Here is a 17,263-nt window from a genome sequence, read left to right on the forward strand (position 1 = left end):
ATCAGATGCAACACCCCTCCCTCCCTCTCTCTCTCTGCCTCTCCTCTCTGTGTAACTCTGACTTTCAAGTAAAATAAATAAATCTTTAAAAAAATATTATTTACCAAAGAAATTATAGGGGAAAATTCCAGGGCACTGGTCTGTACAATGAATTTTTGGGATATGATCCCAAAAGCAGAGGCACATCAAACTAAAATGCTTCTGAACAGAAGAAGAAACAACCAAGAGCATGAAGAGACAACCTATGGAATGGGAAAAAATATGTATAATCCATTTATCTAATTAGGGGTTAATATTTAAAACATGAATATATGAGGAATACAAACAATTCAATTCAGCAACACAAATAACACAACTAACAGATAGGAAACATACAAGCAGGCAACAGGTACATTAAAAGATACACAACAATACCAATCACTAAGGAAACAAAAATTAAGACCACAATAGGGTATCCTCTCACACCAGTTGGAAAAGGTTATAAAAAGATGAAAGGTGACAGTGTGGCTCGAGATAAGGAACACTTGTATATTGTTGGTGAGAAACAGTGTGGAGATTCCTCAAAAAAGTGAAACTAGAACTACCAGCAATCCCAGTACTATGTATACATCCACAGCAAATGAAATCAGCAAGCTGAAGAGATACCTGCACTTCCATGTTCACTGCAGCACTACTCACAATAGCCAAGAAGTGTAGTGGACCTAAATGTTCATCTACAGATGAACAGATAAAGGAGATACAGTGAACAGAAATAACAGAACACTATTCAATCTTTTAAAAATATGTAACCCTGTCATTTATTAAAATACAGATGAATATGGAGAATATAATATTAAGTAAAATAAGCCAGGCATAGAATGACAAATACTGCATGTCATACTTATACGTGGACTCTAAAAAAGGAAATTCATACAAGCAGAAAGTAGACTGGCAATTCCAAGGGGCAGAAAGTGGATTGAGGAGATGTTGGTTACAGGATACAAAACTTCAGTTACAGAGTAGGAATCAGACCAAGACATCTATTTTAAAACATGGTAACTAAAGCTAATAACAACATATTGTATACTTAAATATTAATAGAGATTTCATCACAAAAATAATTATGTGAGATCATGAGTGTTAATTACCTTGAATTAGTCATCCTACATATATACATCTATCAAACATCATGTTCTACACAATAAATATACTTATTCATCAGTATCCATGATGGATAGCAACTCCCCCCAGTGAAGACAATACAATCTAAATGCTGGATACTGTTAATATACAAGAGTGTAGTATTTACATGTAACAGGATGCACTCCCTCCTATATACTGTAAATTATCTATAGATGAGTTACGAAACCTAAAATTGTTATACTGTATTGTTTAAGAAATAATGACAAGAAAAAGTCTGTACATGTTGAGTACAGATGTAATGTTTTTTCCTTACATAAATTTCTGATCTGCAGTTCATTGAACTGATGGATGTGGAACCTACAGACAAAAAGGACTGATTATGTGTATATATATATATATATATATATACATATATATACACACACACATATATATATACATATTTTCTTAAAAAACTGAATTAAAAAAATTTAATAAGGAAAAGAAAAACTTTGTGCTACAAGTATGAATTCAGCCACATTTTAAGGCCTATAGGTTCCAGTATTGTGGCACAGCGTGTTAAGCTACTGCACAGGACACCAGAATTCCATGTGACCACTGGGAGTCCTGGCTGCTCTGCTTCCAACAGTTCCTTGCTAATGTGCCAGGGACAACGGCCCCTACCATCTACATGGGAGTCCCGGGTGGAGTTCCTGGCTACAAGAATTGCAAAACCACTTTTCCAACATTGTTGTAGAAAGATGACAAAGGTGAAACTGGAAGATGACCTTGGAAGAAAGCTACCAGATCTGATCACACTCGTCACATGGCAAAGACACTGAACATGACTTTGATAAACAACATTAAAAACTAATAGGCATTCTTTCCTCAAATATTTCTGGGAAATTAAAGATATACAATTCATTTAATCTTTTATTGTCCACAAGGTCATGAGGGTTGTTTTTTCATTCTGATGTAGCTGAGGATAGTATTATCAGAGGCACAGAACTTACAAGCAGGAAGGATGGAGAGAAGTCATCCAAGAATACATCTCTAGTCTTTCTTCTGGAGGTAATTTTTGGAACACAATTCATTTGAAAATTGGAAATTATGTACATTTAACTTATTTGCCGACATTTCTATACATTGTTAATTAAATTTTTCCAGGTTACAAGAAATAATTATAAAACCAACTTTTAATTAAGAATGTTAGCAATAAAAATGTTATGTCTTAATTAACCCACCAATTACATGCAGTTTTTAGTTTTTAGTTTCTAGGGAAACTAAAAAGATAAATAACAGTTTATCACTTCCTTGACTCAAAAACACAGTTAGAAAACAAGTATGCACACTGACTTGTTCAAGTCTTCTGCCTATCTTGCATACTTGGCCTGAGTTGAGAGGTCTTTTTTCAAAAATAAATTAAAGAAGCAACACATTTACTAGTACAAGAAAACTAAAAAAATTCATAAACTTTAAACTATTTTGAGGACAACTTAACATCTGGAAAAGAAGATCATTTTTGCCCCTTAAGATTCAACACATGTATGAATCAGATGCTTCTAGGGAAGCCACATAAGCAATAGCCCAACAAATAACAGAAAATCTAATATGAGGCATTTCACTATTACTGAGCATAAATAATTAACCATTTGCTTACTGTTCTAAAGTCTACTAGGAGTGAAAAAATTCCAATTATCACCAATCTAACTGACATCACACAATCTAGTTCATCTCCTGTCCTAACACATGTTGTCTCAGCAAAATGGACACTTGATGTGACTTCTCTTCACACATATATACATGGAGGCAGGTAAAAGGCCTATGGAAATGCAGAGATACCACCTGAGACCACAGACAACTTCTCAAAGAATACATTAGATGGAACAAATAGACACTCAGAAATCCAATTCTCTGTAGAAATATACTTTCTGAAAGTTTAATGACAAAGGAGGAGATAGTAAAAAGCTACAAAACAGTTTTCATTAGCACTAAATCATAAGTAATTAATAAAATACTGACAGAGCGCTCTCCTTTTTCTTACTGTAGTTTTGAAGATCAACTGAAAAGGGCCAGCATTTGGCCTAGTAATTAGCATGCCATTTTGGACACTCACGTCCTATGTCAGAATACCCGGGTTTGAGTTCTGGCTCTGTTGCTTATCCTAATTTTCTGCTAACGTGCACCCTGGAGGCACCAAATGATAATGGCTGAAAATGCCATTTATGTGGGACACTTGCATTGAGTTCCTGGATCCTGGCTCTGGTCTGATCTGGCCCTAGCTGTCGCAGGCATCTGGACAGTGAACCAACAGATGGGAGCTTTCTACCTGATTGTCTTCTCTCTCTCTCAAATTTTAAAAACTAATATACATTTTTGAACAGCTTTATTTTTATTTATTTGAGAGGGAGGGAGAGGGAGAGGGAGAAAGAAAAGAGGAGAGAGAAAGAAGGGGTGAGAGACAGAGAGAGAGAGAAACAGGGAGAGATTATCTTCCATCTGCTGATTCACTCCCCAAATGCTCACAACAACTGCAACTAGGTCAGGCTGGAGCTAAGACCCTGAACCTCCACCCTAGTCTCCCGTGTAGGTGGCTATGACTCAACTACTTGAGTTGAGTACCTGCTGCTCTCAGGGTACACATCAGCAGGAAGCTGGATCAGAGGCAGAGGCAAGACTAATATGGAATGTGGGCATCCCAAATGGCACCTTAATTCCTGGACCACAATGCCTATAAATGCCTGCGTGTTTATTTTTTAGAAAAGAAGTAGGAGCTGGCACTGTGGCATAGCAGGTAAAGCCGCTGACTACAGTGCAGTTCCTATATGGGTGCTGGTTTCAGTTCTGGCTGCTCCACTTCTAATACAGCTCTCTGCCCTGGGTTGGGAAAGTAGTGGAAGATGGCACAAGTCCTTGAGCCCCTGTACCTGCGCTGGAGACCCAGAGGAAGCTCCTGGTTACTGGCTTCGGATTGGCCTAGCTCCAGCCATTGCGGCTATTTGGGGAGTGAACCAGCGGATGGAAGACCTCTGTGTCTCTGTCTGTCTGTCTGTCTGTCTCTCTCTACCTCTCTGTAAATCTACCTTTCAAATAAATAAATAAATCTTTAACACCCCCCCCCCCAAAAAAGAAAAAAAAAGAAAAAGAAAAGAACTGCAGAACGTGCTGAGAATACAACAGTCTGAAAGAAGGAAGGCCTATTGTGAGCAGCCTAGGCCCAGGATGCCCTTCACAGCTTTAGACCAGTGATTCCTGTCTGCTTCAGAGTAAAAAGTGTAGGATAGACTGTTTTCCAGGGTGTCTCAGCTGCACTGCAAGTCAGAGTCAAATCCTCTGCCCCAAGTAACTTTCCTAAATCTCACGTAAATAGCTTGCAATAAACCCTACACATCTATTGTCCCTGACTTATTATCTGTAATTAATAAACCAACTTCATGTAACTTGTTTGGGAGAGGTTCTGTCTCCCTGACTCAGACAAATTGGTAACCAGTGCACGGAACTTGCTTCACATCCTTCAATATTCTATAAATGAAAAACTGATTCGAAAGTAATTTATCCAACAGCAGAAAAAAAATTATTAAAATCAGATGACCCAGTTCTTCATTTGATTTTCTTCTTTCTTACCTTATCTATCCTATCTGGGCGATTAGTAGCTGCCAAAATAGTCACGTCCTTTAGTTGTTGAACGCCATCCATTTCTGTTAAGAGCTGAGCCAAAACACGGTCAGCTACGTTCCCAGCACCTGAAGAACTGATTTTTAAAAACACAATTTTAAACATCTGTTTATGTCTATTATATTTAAGAGTCTGCATCCTATTAAAAGAAAAATATCTACATCAAGGAATGAAATACACATTTGAGAATTAATTGTGACCACAGTATGGACTGATGGGCAGTTAGGTCAGTACCAGTTGGAATGACAAAGGACCAATGCAGAATTTTACCCATAACATTATCACATGACAAACCAAGCATATTCAGATCATTTCCTTTCCTCCATTATCAACCATATTAGTTTTACTTCCAATACTGAAATACTAAATGAATGTCAGATATGAAAAGTAGTAGGATAAGAGAAATAAGACTTTATTGGAAAATCTAGAAAATAAAGATACCAAAATCCTGGCAAGAAAGAAAGTAGTAGATATGTAGAGAAATGGCAATCAGATACAATCAAAAGAACTGTTAAACTAGTATTTCTATGGAGTCCCTACATGAAAGGATCTTTCAACTGTAAACATGTGGATTTTGCAGCACTTGTAGGACACTTTGAGATTCAGACCGACAAGAAAAAAAGTATGGTGCCCAGCACTGTGGTGTAGCAGGTAAAGCCGCCACCTGCAGTACAGGCACCTCATATGGACAAAGTTCAAGTTTCGGCTGTTCCACTTCTTATCCAGCTCTCTGCTATGGCCTGGGAAAGCATCAGAGAATGGCCCAAGTCCTTGGGCTCCTGCACCCACGTGGGAGACTCAGAAGAAGCTCCAGGCTCCTGGCTTCGGATTGGCTCAACTCCGGCCATTGTGGCTATCTGTGAACTAGTGAATGGAAGACCTCTCTCTCTCTCTCTCTCTCTCTGCCTCTGCCCCTCTGTAATTCTGCCTTTCAAATAATAAGTAAATCTTTTTTTTTTAATAAAAAAAGGTATGAAAAGGAACAAAAGTTCAGAGTCCTTGTCATAAAGATGTTCCCAGAGAGATGAACTAGAACAGATCACTTGGTAGTGTACAGACAGTGAAGGACACGAGTAACAGAAAGCTAACAGCAGTATTTCAGGTATAAAGAAGTGACACAGGAATTTGTAAAGAAGAAGTAGAGTATATTAATCAGTGTGGACTGCCAGAATAAAATACCATAAACCGGACCGTTTAAAGAACAGAACTTTAATTTCTCTCATTCTGGAAGCTAGATGGCCAAGTGTGCCAGTATGCAAAGGGCTCCTGAGGGCTCTCTTCCTAGACTGCAGACAGCTGCTTTCCAGTTGTGTCCTCACATGGCAGAAGCAGAGAGAGATGGGGAAAGACAGGGAGAATGAGCTAGCTTTCTAGTGCCACTTCTCATAATGACATTAATTTCATGAGGGGTCCACTCTTGTTACCTCGTTGCAACCTATTACCTCCTAAGAAGTCTGTCTCTGAAAACCATATTAGGCGGTTAGGGCTTCAACTTATGAATCTGGAGAGAGGGAGTATTTAGTCCATAGCAAGGGACCAGAGAGGAATGAAGGAAAACAAGGAACCATAAAAGGATAGTGCCTGACAAGGAGTTAAATGTGTAAAATCAAAATCAAGTAAATGAATAAAAAAATCAAGTGGATTATCCATAGGGAAGTTATACTTCCTAACACTGGAGAGAATTAAACCTCAGTTGAAAACATTACCTAACTGTATTACTAGATAGAGTAGGCCCTGTGGCAAAGAGGACGCCCTTACCCCATGTCAGAGTGCCTGGAAATGAGTGCCATTTTCACCTTCAAATCAGGCTTCCTGCTAATGTGCTTGGAAGACAGTCAATGATGGCTCAAGTACCTGAGTCCCTCTTACCCACATGGAGTCCAGAGGGAATTCTAGGCTCCTGATTTGGGCCTGGCCTGGACCTGGCTGTTGTGGGCATTTGGGGAGTGAACCAGCAAATATATGTTTCCCTCTCTCTGCCTTTCAAACAGAAATGAACAAATGAACTGGTTTTTTGTTTTGTTTTGTTTTTAAGATTTATTTATTTACTTGAAAGTCAGAGTTACACAGAAAAAGGAGAGGCAGAGAAAGAGAGAGAGGTGTTCTATCTGCTGCTTTACTCCTCAGATGGCCATAATGGCAGGAGCTGCGCCGACCCGAAGCCAGGAACCAGGTGCTTCTTCCTGGTCTCCCATGTGGGTGCAGGGGCCCAAGGACTTGGGCCATACTCTACTGCTTTCCCAGGCCATAGCAGAGAGCTGGATTAGAAGAGGAGCAGCCGGGACTTGAACAGAGCTCAGAGGGGATGCCAGCACTGCAGGTGGTAGCTTTATTTGCTATGCCACAGCACCAGCCCCCAAAACGAACAGTTTTTAAAAATCTTTCAAATATGTGTGTCCTATCTACAGGAGCTGTGAACACACTTAAATAGCTCCAAATGAGTGGCCTATTTTCAGCAAAAGAAAAAACTTGGGCACATACCCCAACTGATTTATGTGAGCTATTGTTTGCTCTGCTTTCATCTAATAGGCGCTACACTGAAATATCATCTGATCCCATCCTTAGCCATGTTTTGTATACTCTGCCTTCTTCTCCCAATGAATTATGAAAGAATCTTACTGGTAAGTGAGAAAGTATTAATTGAGCTTCCTGAGAAATCTAAAAAAAAATTTTTTTAAATAGCATATTTTGTCTAAGATTAGCCACAGATCACTGTGACACAGTGGGAAGAAGGGGAGAGAAAGAATAATTTCCTTACAGAATGCTACAATTCATACAATTCATTCATTCAGCAAACAGTAGTGATTGCCAGGCACAGTTTTCAGAAATGGAATTTTTAAAAAAAAAGATTTTTTTTTTTTTAAAATTACCATTCATCCTTCACTCTTTCACTCTTTCTAGATCCTCTTCAGAAGAGGAAAGGGGTCAGCCATGTGGCGTAAAAGGTCAAGTCTCCGCCTACAGGGTCAGCATCCCATTAGGCACCAGTGCAAGTCCTGGCTGCTCTACTCCCAATCCAGCTCCCTGCTGATGCACCTGGGAGAGCAGTGGATGATGACCCAAGTGCTTAGGCCCCTGCACCCACGTGTGAGACCTGGAAGATAGATCCTGGCTCCTGGTTTCGCTTGTCCCTGCCCAACCCTGGCTGCTGCAGCCATTTGGAGAGTAAACCAGTGGATGGAAGTTCTTGATATCTGTCTCTCTCTTTCTTTCTCCCTGCCTTCTGTCTCTGTATCTCTGCCTTTTAGATAAATAGATAAATTTTAGAACAAGGAGGAAGAAGGAGGGAGGAGGAGAAGGAAAAAAAAGGAAGAGGGAAGAAGAAGAGGAGCCAGCTGCTGGCATTCCATGAGTGCCACTTATTGTCCCAGCTGCTCCACTGTTGATCCAGCTCTGCTAATGGCCTCGGAAAGCAGTAGAAGACGGCCCAAGTGACTGGGCCTCAGATAGCCACATGGCAGTTTGGAGCTCCCAACTTCAGCCTGGCCCTGAAGGATGTGGCTATTTGGGAGTGAACTAGCAGATGGAAGGTCTCGCTTGCTCGCTCACTCTCTCTCTCCAATGAAATAAAATATTTATAAAAGTGAAGGGAGGTTCTAGAAGATAAGAATCCGTAAAACAATATTAATATACCATCTGGAAAGGAATAGGACTGAATTAGCAAAAACAAAAATTCTCAAGAATTGCAAGCAAAGAAAAAACAATGTTGAAATTCATCAGGGACCTAGGAGCTGTCAGAAAAGTCATGTGGAAATTCTAAATCTAAAAACTAAAATTAAGGATTAAAGAGGGCTGTAAAATGTGTAACTGGTGTCCCATAAGGGGAGAAGAGAGAACAGCACAGAAACCATATTTTAATCCTGTTTTGAGAATTTCCCAAAACTGTCAAAGGAAATCAAAGGAACCAATAATGGACTCAAAATTCTCAAATGTTAAAGATAATAAAAATACAGCTAACTAGAGATAAATATGACCAACATTTACATTTAATTCTCTATGTAAATGTAATTTAATTCTCTATGTAAAATGACATCTGCAATCAGCAGCTAACTGGCATAAACAAGGCATTATTGTGTCCTAAATGTATGCCTTCTCCTGGCAGTAGAAACTGTAATATTACGGCACTACTTGTTTCCTTGTACACTTATATCTGCTCACTAATCAATCAATTAAGAAATGAGAAAAGAAGAGGCAGGCATTTGGTTTAGTGGTAAAATTCCCACTTGGGATGCCTACAACCCACTTTCAGAATGCCATGGCTAGAGTTCCAGCTCCACTCCTGATTCTTGCTTCCTGCTACTGTGTACCCTGGAGGAAACAAGTGATGACATCTTAGATTGACTATGAGGAATCCCAGACTGAGTTCTGGCCTTCAGGCTTTGGCCTGGCCTTGCTCCAGTTGCTGCAGGCATTTGGGGAGTGAAACAGTAGCTGTAAGATCTGTCACTCTGCCTGTCAAATATGTTTTTAAGATGGCAAAGTAACTGAGTAGATATTTCTCGAAAGAAAAAATAGAAATGGCCAACAAATACATGAAAAAAAAAATCCTCAGTATCACTAACCATCAGGGAAATGCAAATCAGAACAATGAGACATCATCTTACTCGTTAGAAAGGCTAGTACCAAAAAGACAAAAATTAATAAATCTTAGTGAAATATGGAGAAAAGAGAACTCTTATACAATGTTGGTAGGGATGCAATACAGCAACTATGGAGAACAGGAAGCTTCCTCAAAAATCTATCAATAAAAGTGAGGTATGATACAGTAATTCCACTACTAGGTATATATCTAAAACAAATGAAAGCATTCTTGCAAAGAGATACTAGAAATTGATCCATGAGTCCAGCCAGTAGCACAGTGGTTGCTGCTGCGCTACTTCTAGTTAATGAGAGTGACAAGGACTACAGGTGGACACAGCAGGCACCTGTGGCCCAGCCCCCATCTCCTTATAAAGACCAGAGTGGTTAACACAGTATACAGCCTGCAATACCCACCTTGGTCCTGAATGGCAGCCTGTCCCAAGACACACAAACCCAAGCCACTTCTTTTTTTTTTTTTTTGACAGGCAGAGTGGACAGTGAGAGAGAGACAGAGAGAAAGGTCTTCCTTTGCCGTTGGTTCACTCTCCAATGGCCGCACTGATCCGGCAGGAGCCAGGTGCTTATCCTGGTCTCCCATGGGGTGTAGGGCCCAAGGACTTGGGCCATCCTCCACTGCACTCCTGGGCCACAGCAGAGTGCTGGCCTGGAAGAGGGGCAACCGGGACAGAACCGGCGCCCCAACCGGGACTAGAACCCAGTGTGCCGGCGCCGCAAGGCGGAGGATTAGCCTATTGAGCCGCGGCGCTGGCTCCAAGCCACTTCTAAATAAAGTTTCCTGCCTGTTAAGTCCAAAGATGTCAATGTTTCCAGACCATTTAGGTTTGGAAATGCTATACTGACAAGTACCAAGCTGAAGAGAGAATAGGCAGATGAAAACTGAAGACAATTTTGTTGGGAGGAACCTGAGGAAGAGCCTCACCACAAAGCAAGTGAAATTCTGAGGAAGAGCTAAAGGTGTGAATCAGTTCTCAGAGGCCACCAACAAGCCATGGCACCAGAAGCTGAATAAAACTCAGGGAAAGCAGACCCTACTGGAGAAGTTTCAAGACAACTATTTGGCAATTCTGGAGAGCAAGGGCCTTAACCCAGGCATCACAGCAGTAAAGTACATGGACTCTATTAGGTTCCTGTTAGAAATTTTGCAAAATAAGCTGAAATCTTTTAACAAAACAGCTGAAAAACAGATGGAGAAGTTACAGGCCTTAGAGGTGAAGCAAAAGATCAAAGAAGAAAGGGCCCAATTCTTGGAACAGCAAACCTTATGTAACACTCAAGCAAATGCTTTTACAATAGGCCTTAAGGAAATGGAGAAACTACTAGAAATGTAATAAAAGGCCAAGTGGCCAGATGTCTCCCTCTTGGGGATAAACTGTGAGGAAGCCATTTATGATATCTTGGCCATGATCTTCTAGGACTCACCATCACTAGAATGAAAACAATTTCTGCAGTAGGATTAAAGACAGTTTACACTGGAATGGTGCTTCCTCCTTTCAGCAAGTTTTCTCAACCTTCAGACGACACAGCTGAGCCTCACGTGTAAATAGTAAGGCCTACTTGAGGGGGACATGAAAGCCTAGATGCACCTCCTAGGCAGCAGAGCAGCACAGAGATTCTTAAAGGTCACGTTCAGATTAGCAGGGAGAAAATCATAACCACAATAGAGTATAGTTACTATGTAGAAGACATTACTGAACAGTCATGCTGTTGCCTTCTAACTTGGAAGAAGCACATTCTTTCCCACCAGGATTGGGCTTCTGTACTTCCTTGAAAATTTATAAACTTGAAGACTTTTAGCTTAAAGAGGGTAAAAGTATAGATAGTAATAATAACTATCTGAAACAATATACCTTGGAGCTTTTCATCTAAATGCTAAAAAAGAGACTGTTCTCCCCCATGCACTGCAGCTTAATACTCACTAGCCAGATATAGAATCATGCAGATAAAGAAAATGTGATAAACACATACAGACACACACACAAATATTTTTAGGCCATAAAAAAGAATGATGTTCTAACATCTGTTGCAAAATGGAAGGAACTGGAGATCATTATGCTACGTGAAATAAGCCAGACACAGAAAGACAAATATTGAATGTTCTACCTCATATGCAGAAGATTAAAAAGAAATAGTCCATACAAACTTGGAATAGATTACTAGAGGCTAGGAGGATTGGGGGAGGGAGAATATAAGAAAATTGGATAATGGGTCCTAAAACAGAGTCAGATAAAAGCAACAAGTTATATTGTTCCATGTCACAGTGAAATGACTATAATTCTCAATAGCATACTTATATGTCTATATACAGCCGAAAGAGAACGCTGGTAGGCTCCAAACTCAAAGATAAGAAAATGCAAAGGCTAGTTGTCTAATTTAGTTAGCTTACACTGTGTGTCTGTGTTGACACTGAACTGTATAACGTAAAAAATTTAAAACTACTGTATATTAAAAACTTAAATAAAAATAAACTTATAAGTAAGTAAAAAATTTAAAAAGAATCAAGAGTTGATCTAAACTTATATGCTGTCAGATTATGATCAACACTCAGCACGAACCCAACAATAAACAAGCTATTTTAGAAACTGAAATTATTCTGAAAAATGGAGGATAGTTATTTTTGTCAGCTATACCAGACTTACGTAATCTACATGTTCTCTACGTAACTACAGCTTTGCATAAATGCTAAAACTGACAACAAAAGTAAATATTTTTTCAATTTTGCCATGATTTTCCAGCAAAAATTATAACACAGGCAATACTTGTAACATCTGTACAAGTTTCACTCAAACAGCATTAGAGTAAAAAGTCATTCTTAAACTCACAGTTCCATTTACATCCTATCCAAAGTAATTTTGGGGAGGAATTTTTTTCCCAGTCCTGTTCCTCTACACATTGCTATAAAAAGCATAATTCAACAAAATACATAATAAAGATAAAAAAGATATTTCAGATCAAGCTTATATTCTAACCACAAACTGTCCAAAAATTGAAGCAGAGAAAAGGCTTTTAAACACGAATCACTTTCCTAGTCCCATAGATTTAACAATGAGGAAAAAAAATTCCCTAGTATTCTTACTAATTTATTAAACAACAAAGTTTTTAAAGAATCATTTCAGGGCCTGGCACTATGGCATAGCATATTAAGCCACCGCCAGCAGCATGGTCATCCCATAAGGGTGCCGGTTTGAGACCTGGCTGCTCCACTTCAGATCCAGCTCTCTGCTAATGTGCCTGGGAAAGAATGAGAGGATGGTTCAAATGCTTGGGCTCCTGGCTCCTGTCTGGCCCAGCTCCTGCCATTTTGGCCATTTTGGCCATTTGGGGAATGAAACAGCAGATGGAAGATCTCTCTCTTCTCTATCTCTACTTCTCTCACTGTAACTCTGACTTTCAGATATTCATTCCAGGATGGGGTGGGTACTTAAGATCCTGTGTCTGACTTTGGGGTGCCTAAGTTCAGTGCCTAGCTGGGCTGCTGACTCTAGCTTCCCTACAAAGCAGACCATGCAATACAGAGCTAAAGACTCAAATAGTTGGGCACCTACCACCCACATGAGAGACCCTGATTGAGTTCCTGGCTCCCATCTTCAGTCCCCAACACAGGGCTGTTGTGGGCATTTGGGGAATGCACATATGGATACAAGAGCTTTCTTCCCCTCTATTGACTTTTTAAATATATAAATTATTTCATTACAACCTTCAATGATTAGTACTCATTGGGAAGCTTTCTGTGAATTTGGGAAAGAGATTTGACACTGATAAGCTTGGGTTCAAATGCAATCAAAGTTACTCAATCTCTCTCAGTCTCAAATTTTTTTTTTCCAGTCAAAACATGGGAAGGATTACCCCATCTTAGGACAGAGAGACTGAAAGTCTGTATCCGCCCAAAATTCTTATGTTAAAATCAGATCCTCAGTGGTCAGCATTGTGGGACAGCAGGTTAAGCTGACACCTGCAGCGCCAGCATCCCTTAAGGGCACTGGTTCAAATCCTGGCTGCTCCATTTCCAATCCAGCTCCCTGCTAATGTACCTGGGAAAGCAGCGCAAGATGGCCCAAGTACTAGTGCCCCTGCACTCACGTGGGAGACCTAGAAGAAGCTCCTGGCTCCTGGCTTTGGGCTGGCCCAGCTCCAGCCGTAAGGGCCACCTTTAGAGTGAACCAGCAGATGGAAGATCTCTCTCTGCCTCTGGCTCTCCCTCTCTGTAACTCTGCCTTTCAAGTAAAGTAAGTAAATCTTAAAAAAAAAAAAAAAAAATCAGGGGCCAACGCTGTGGCTCAGAGGATTAAAGCCCCAGTATGCAGTGCTGGCATCCCATATGGGCACTGGTTCGAGTCACGGTTTCTCCTCTTCTGATCCAACTCTCTACTATGGCCTGGGAAAGCAGTAGAAGATGGCCCAACTCCTTGGGTCCCTGCATCTGTGTGGGAGACCCAGAAGAATCTCTTGGCTCCAGGCTTCAAATCAGCTCAGTTCTAGCCATTTCGGTCATCTGGGGAGTTAACCAGCAGAATGGAAGGCCTCTTTCTCTGGTTCTACCTCTCTCTGTAACTCTCTTTCAAATAAATAAAATAAATCTTAAAAATATTCTGGTCCTCAATGTGATAGAAGGAGGTATTAGGTCATGAGGATGGAGGTCATAGTGGGATCACTGCTTTTATAAGAGATGCCCCCAAAGACTTCCCTTGCCTCTTCCATCATGGGAAAACTCAATAAGAAGAGGGCAGTCTATGAACCAGAAAGTATACCTTCAGCAGACAACAAATCTGCCAGCACTCTAATCTTGAATTTCCCAGCTGCTAAAAACTTTAAAAAAATTATTTTGTTTAAAGGTCATCAGACTACAATATTCTTTTTTTTTTTTTTAAGATTTTATTTGAGAGGTAGAGTTACAGACAGTGAGAGAAAGAGACAAAGAGAAAGGTCTTCCCTCCGTTGGCTCACTCCTCAAATGGCAACAATGGCCAGAACTGCAACGATCCAAAGCCAGGTGCCAGGCGCCTCCTCCTGGTCTCCCAAGTGGGTGCAGGGGCCCAAAGACCCGAGCCATCCTCCACTGCTCTCCCAGGCCACAGCAGAGGACTAGATTGGAAGTGGAGAAACTGGGACCAGAACTGGTGCCCACATGGGATGCCGGTGCTGCAGGCGGATGATTAACCTACTATGCCATGGCAGTGGCTCCTACAATATTCTAATATAGCAGCCTGAACAGACTAAGATACTTCCTCAAAATTAAGTTAAATACACAAAGGATCTAGCACAGTATTTAGCACAAAGGAAATGTCAATAGAAGTCACAAGCTTTATCGTTACATAATTCTCACCACTGTAACTGCCTTGTTGAAAATGCTGGTAATAAGGGTCAGCATTATGGTGCAGTGGGTTAAGCTATCACCTGCAACACCGGCATCCCATATGATGCTGTTTCGAGTTCTGGCCATCCCACTTCCTATCCAGCTCCCTGCTAAGTTTTCCTGGGAAGGCAGCAGATGGTCCAAGTCCTTGGGCCCCTGCCACCCATGTGGGAGACCCAGATGGAGTTTCAAGTTTCTGGCTTTGGCCTGGCCCAGGCCTGGCCGCTATGGCCATTTCTGTAACTGCTTTTCAAAAAAAAAAAAAATCTTTAAAACAAAACATAAAAAGAAAATACCTGTAATCTTTTAATATTATCTCAATAAATTAAACCAATAAAAAAGGTGTCTAGAACATAAATATTTACTAAAATACGGCATGAGCCTGTCTTGTAGATTTTCAGAACCTAGAAATAGCACAGATAAGCAGCTACATCTAGATTAATATTGCCAGTTCCTTACTTGCAGCAATGTAGAAAGCAACAAGCAACCTCACATTTTGTCATAAAAAGCACTAATCTAATACTTAAACCAGAATTGCTACTTTGCAGCCCCTTGTAGCTATTTGGCAGTGTTTAATACACTACTGAAAGATATTTTCTTCCCATAAGATCTGTTAGCTGGTGACTTATACCCACATTAATTAACAGTTCTTCAGGGGAGGTTCAGAGATGTAGAGCAGGGAGAGAGTTTACTGCTCTGGTCTAGGAGAGGATAGCTTAAAAAAAGTGGAGAGAGCGCAGTCTCAGGTAAGAGTTAGGGCGAAAATGCCCAGAGGAAACACTACGCAAATTAGAAGGACACAGTGGACACCCTTGGCTCAGGACTCCCGCAGCTGAGAGCTTCCCCACCAGCGTGGGAGAGGGAGGTGAGACCAGACAGCAGCACCCCAAACCACTGGCAATAAAGCTTCAAGAAGAGCCTAGAGGGAACCTGGCTTGGAGCCCTGTGGGGGGCAGTGTACCTACCAAATGAGAGAAAAAAAAAAAAAGGAGAGACAGGTTTCTCTCTCCCAGATGACTTTACAACAGTGTCCTGCAACAAGCCAATAGAGTGGGCCCCATTTTGGACATACGTAACAGCTGTGCCAGCTTGTGTCCACCCAGCAATCAGCTGGTGGGCAGAACTAACAGGGGGCTGAGTGCTCCTGACTGTGGGAGTCTTGTGTGCCAGAACTTTAAAAAAACAAAAACAAAAAAACAAACTGAGGCTGTGTGGGAGGACTTACAATGTGTCTGGGACTTTGGGCAGTCACTGTGGAAGACTCCACACGCTCAGGGATTCCTGGTTACCTGGTAAGGGACACTGTTGGGGAATTTGAGCTTACACTGAAGACTGCACAGATCCTTTGTGTGGTCCTTGGGACACGGCAGACTAATATTACACCCACTGGGGCTAGCGCTCAGGCACTGGTCTCCTTTGAGGAGAGAAGCTTAGCTGAGAATAAATCTCTCCCTTCTGATGATTAAAAAAAAAAAAAAGATCTACTGTAACAAACCTGGGTGTGTCACCTTAAGCATGCCCTTCACCCAGGAGAACTGAACAGAGTAAAGAGGCAACCAACAGAATGGGAGAAATTATTTTCAAACTATGCAACTGATAAAGGATTAATAACCAGAATCTATAAAGAGATCAAGAAACTCCACAACAACAAAACAAACAACCCACTTAAGAGATGGGAAAAGCACTTAAATAGACATTTTTCAAAAGAGGAAATCCAAATGGTCAACAATGAAAAAATGTTCAGGATAACTAGTCTTCAGAGAAATGCAAATCAAAACCACAATGAGGTTTTACCTCACCCCACTTAGAATGGGTTTCATAAAGAAATCAACAAATAACAAATGCTGGCCAGGATGTGGGGGAAAAGGTACCTTAATCTCACTGTTCGTGGGAATATAAACTTGTAATGCCACTATAGAAGACAGTATAGAGACACCTCACAAATCTGAATATATACTGCCATATGAGGGAATTTACCCAAGGGAAATGAAATCAGTAACAAGAAGAGCTATCTGCAGCCCCATGTTTATTGCAGCTCAATTCAGAATAGCTAAGACATGGAACCAACCTAAAAGCCTGTCAACTGAAGACTAGATAAAGAAAATTATGGGATATGTATACTATGGAATAATACACATTAGTTAAAAAAATGAAATCCCGTCATTTGCATCAAAATGGATGAGTCTGGAAGACATCACACTTAGTGAAATAAGCCAATCTGAAAGGGACAAAAACCATATGTTCTCCCTGATCTGTGAGAATGGAGAGAGCACCTAAAGTGAAATTTGGGAAGGGATGACTTGAGTGGCACTTGTCTTGACTGTCAAGGAATATTTTTTTTTTTAGTGTTTATTAGTTTTTTCTCTTCATACTATTCTTTTTTTGACAGGCAGAGTGGACAGTGAGAGAGACAGAGAGAAAGGTCTTCCTTTGCCATTGGTTCACTCTCCAATGGCTGCCGCGGCTGGCACACTGCGGCCTGCGTACCGTGTTGATCCGATGGCAGGAGCCAGGTGCTTCTCCTGGTCTCCCATT

General features: G+C 40.8%; 1 protein-coding gene across 1 annotated transcript in view; it reads right to left on the minus strand.

Moving 5' to 3' along the window:
* The window catches only part of AFG2A (AFG2 AAA ATPase homolog A), a 305,069-nt gene that overhangs the window by 184,027 nt on the left and 103,779 nt on the right, over window positions 1-17,263 (minus strand). Inside the window, exon 14 of the mRNA XM_062199663.1 lies at window positions 4,726-4,852. Coding sequence (XP_062055647.1) covers window positions 4,726-4,852 — 127 coding nt within the window. The remainder of the gene's footprint in view (window positions 1-4,725; window positions 4,853-17,263) is intronic.

The sequence above is a fragment of the Lepus europaeus genome, chromosome 8 (genome assembly GCF_033115175.1).
Source record: "Lepus europaeus isolate LE1 chromosome 8, mLepTim1.pri, whole genome shotgun sequence".
NCBI classification, from domain to species: Eukaryota; Metazoa; Chordata; class Mammalia; order Lagomorpha; family Leporidae; genus Lepus; species Lepus europaeus.